Source organism: Mustela nivalis (assembly GCF_964662115.1).
Source record: "Mustela nivalis genome assembly, chromosome: 5".
Classification (NCBI taxonomy): Eukaryota; Metazoa; Chordata; class Mammalia; order Carnivora; family Mustelidae; genus Mustela; species Mustela nivalis.
Genome location: NC_139024.1, coordinates 157,310,533 through 157,314,090, shown reverse-complemented (window position 1 = coordinate 157,314,090; position 3,558 = coordinate 157,310,533). Strand labels below are relative to the sequence as shown.

General features: G+C 39.2%; 1 protein-coding gene across 1 annotated transcript; it reads left to right on the top strand.

Moving 5' to 3' along the window:
* Positions 1–2,000: 2,000 nt before the first annotated feature.
* On the top strand, positions 2,001–2,930 carry LOC309865356 (olfactory receptor 2B11-like; the record flags this gene model as incomplete). Its single annotated transcript, XM_082731624.1, has 1 exon — positions 2,001–2,930. One exon carries the CDS (start codon positions 2,001–2,003, stop codon positions 2,928–2,930), a length of 930 nt encoding a protein of 309 aa, XP_082587750.1.
* Between the last annotated feature and the right edge of the window lie 628 nt (positions 2,931–3,558).

The window sequence follows — 3,558 nt, the reverse complement described above, 5'->3', positions numbered from 1 at the left end:
GGATTAGTTAGAACTATTACTATTTTATTGTTATTTGTGCACTTCTGACCTAGGGATAGTGTGTAATCAAAGAGCAACATTCACATTTTAGTCATGAGTAGTTTGTTTTGTTTTGCTTTTAGTTTTTATTCTAATTCCAGTTAGTTAACATACAACGTGATACTAGTTTCAGGTGTACCATAGAGTGATTCAAAGATCCCATCCAACACCTGGTGCTCATCACGAATGCATGCCTCCTATCCCCCAAGAAATAGACTCAACTGTAAAGAACAAGCTCATAGTTATTAGAGGGGAGTTGGACAAAGGAATGGGATAAGTGTGTGATGGGGATTAAGGAGGACATGTGATGAGTACCTGTCTGTGACATCTGTCACCCTCTTGATTGCCAGGATCGATTAGGATGATCTGGCTAGCTAGGCAGGTGGCCCCTTCCTCCCTCACTACTCCATGTGTGTCCCTCCCAAAACTGTGCACTCAGAGAATGACCTTCCCCAATAGAACAGGACCGTTCTTTGGTCAAGGCTATATGAGTAGCTTACTTCCCCAACTAGAACCCCCAAACAAAAACTATGGGTTTTGTGTAACACCTCACAAGATGGCTTTGAGGATTTAATGAAATATAGAATGTGAATACTGTACTTTGTAACCATAAAAACATAAAGTTTGTTACTCTTAAACCACAAACTCACTAGTGACATAAGTCAGAATTTGTCACTGAATGCATCATAGCCATAATCATAATCTATCTTATCTTGCAAAAAGAATTATAGATATAACGAAACACAATTTGCCACTAAAGGAAAGAACAGTATAAATTTTTTAAAAAATGGTTCTCTAGTTAATCTTTCCAAAACACTACTCAGCTAGTTGATTTTCTTTTTACAATGTGCTTCTTATCTTAAAAAAAAAAAAAAAAAAAAAAGGAACACTACACCAAAGCTAATGATATACTGTATGGTGACTAACACACACACACAAATAATACTGTGAAAAGAAAGAAAAACAAAAGGAATATGTAAAATAGTTTGTGAAAATGTGTGTGAGTCTCTGGTCCTGACTGAGTTGGAATATCAGCTTTCCTCCGGACACCAGTTCTCTGGAGTTAAAAGCTGTATTTGTAGCTATTTACAGTCAAGCGGATCACTAATAACTGTGCAAACTCCTATAAAAATAGAATCAAAAGTCCACTTAATAAAGGAAAATCACTACCAGATAGTAAATTAAGTTTTAATGGAAAAATCAAGTGCCCGGATTGAGGGAAGTACTTATACAAGAAAATACACATCCCCAAACAAATTCTTCAGCATGGGAAACCTATGTCATGGCTCAGCTCTCTGTTCATACTTCAGGAACCTGACATTTCTTGCTCACTTCCAAAATACCAAAATGGACTTGAACAAAATCTACCTTCTTACTCTCCGTAGAGATGATAAAACTATTCAACTGACTGCTTGAGTTTGGACAAGGCTGTCACAATGATATTACAGCTCGTGTTCTCCTTCTTGTGAGTCAGCTACCTCAAGAATTCCACTGCTCATAATATTTCAGGAATACCTTGCATCAGTGTCCCCGGGGCCCCACCTCACATCCACTCTATCAGACACCAAGAAACAGAAATTGATAAGTTGCATTTTAACAATCTCCTCATATGATTTTTATGCAAGCAAGCAAAGTTTGAAAATCATTACGTGGGAGTTTCTAAAACAAAAGATGCTTCCACTTTCCATTTAATCCCCTTTGTAACACAAGGAGATCATCATTGTCATGCTTTTATACATTGAGTTTCAGCATGGTCAGGCTATTTTTCTAAAGTCACCAGCTCCATTTTGTAGTGTCAGGAGGGAAAGTAAGTCACCTGGTGTCAGATTCCTTTTATTATTTCCCTCACAAGATTCTGTAGTCTATCCTCTGTCAGTGGATGACACATAGAGTTCTCCTAACTCTTCCTATCTTTTCTGCCACTTCTCTGCTGTAGGTGAAACAAGGTAAGGACTGGTGCAATGAACAACAGCCATCCTGAAGAGTTTATTCTACTAGGTTTCTCAGACCGTCCTTGGCTGGAGCTTCCTCTCTTTGCTGTTCTTCTTATAACATACCCCATGGCCATGGTTGGAAATGTAGCCATTATTCTAGTGTCTACGTTAGATGCCCGTCTGCACAGCCCCATGTATTTCTTCCTCACAAACCTCTCCTTCCTAGACATGTGCTACATCACAAGCATTGTCCCTCAGATGCTTTTTAACCTGGGAAGTGCTAGGAAGACAATCAGCTATATTGGCTGTGCGGCTCAGCTTTATTTCTTTCACTTAATGGGGGGCACAGAATGCCTGATTTTAGCTATCATGTCTTTTGATCGCTATGTGGCTATCTGCAAGCCTTTGCACTACACCCTCATCATGAACCCACGTGTCTGTATCCTGTTGGTATCCTCTGTGTGGCTGACTGGAATCACCTATGCTGTCTCAGAGGCCACTGCTACCTTACAGTTACCACTGTGTGGCCTCAATAAATTGGATCACTTGGTGTGTGAGATTCCTGTTCTGATAAAGGCTGCCTGTGGAGAAAAGGCTGCTAATGAGCTCACGCTCTCTGTGGTGTGTATTTTTATGTTAGCTGTTCCTCTGTGCTTAATTCTTGCTTCCTATGCTTGTATTGGACATGCTGTATTTAAAGTTAAGTCTTCTGAGGGAAGGAGGAAGGCCTTTGGGACATGTTCCTCCCACCTCATTGTAGTTTTCTTGTTTTATGGTCCAGCCATTAGCATGTACCTTCAGCCCCCCTCTTCCATCTCAAGGGACCAGCCCAAGTTCATGGCACTCTTCTATGGAGTGGTGACACCTGCACTGAACCCTTTTATCTACACCCTGAGGAATAAGGATGTAAAGGGGGCATTAGTCAACCTAGTGAGGGGCGTATTCACTTCCAAGTGATGGCTAGGAAATAAATGGAAAGTATTTAAAACTACAGTAGGTCTATAGGGTTTTCTCTAATAATTCACTCTTGTGTCCTATTTCCCCAAGTTTTATATGAGATATTCATGTGCTGCATTTGATACAGTCATGTTAGGCAACAATGATGCTTGGCTATGTGCACCACTAAGCACACTATGTTTGTGAAAATGTAGTGAAAGTAGTTCTACACTGTACTCTAAAATACTAATTTTACTAAGTAATAAATGTAATAATACAAATTAAAATATAAACCCATTAGTTCAAACTATTCATTATAAAAGAGTACTGCAACCCCACATCTGTGCATTTTGTATCATTATGTCACTTGAGAAGTATTTTTCACTGGTCTCTGTCACGGTAGCTCATGTCTCAGTGGGCAGCTGGGCTAAGCTGTGCATTCCCTGTTGGGCACCCCATCATTCAGAACAACTGCAAGCCTTCTAAGTTTATCAATTCAATTATGGAGACACTGTTGCCTTTTTTTAACAGTTCAAAAAGATCTTTATTCTTTATTACTATTTTCTTAAGTTATATTAGTCATGATGCAGTACATCATTATTAGTTTTTGATGTAGTGTACCAAGATTCATTACTTACCTATGACACTC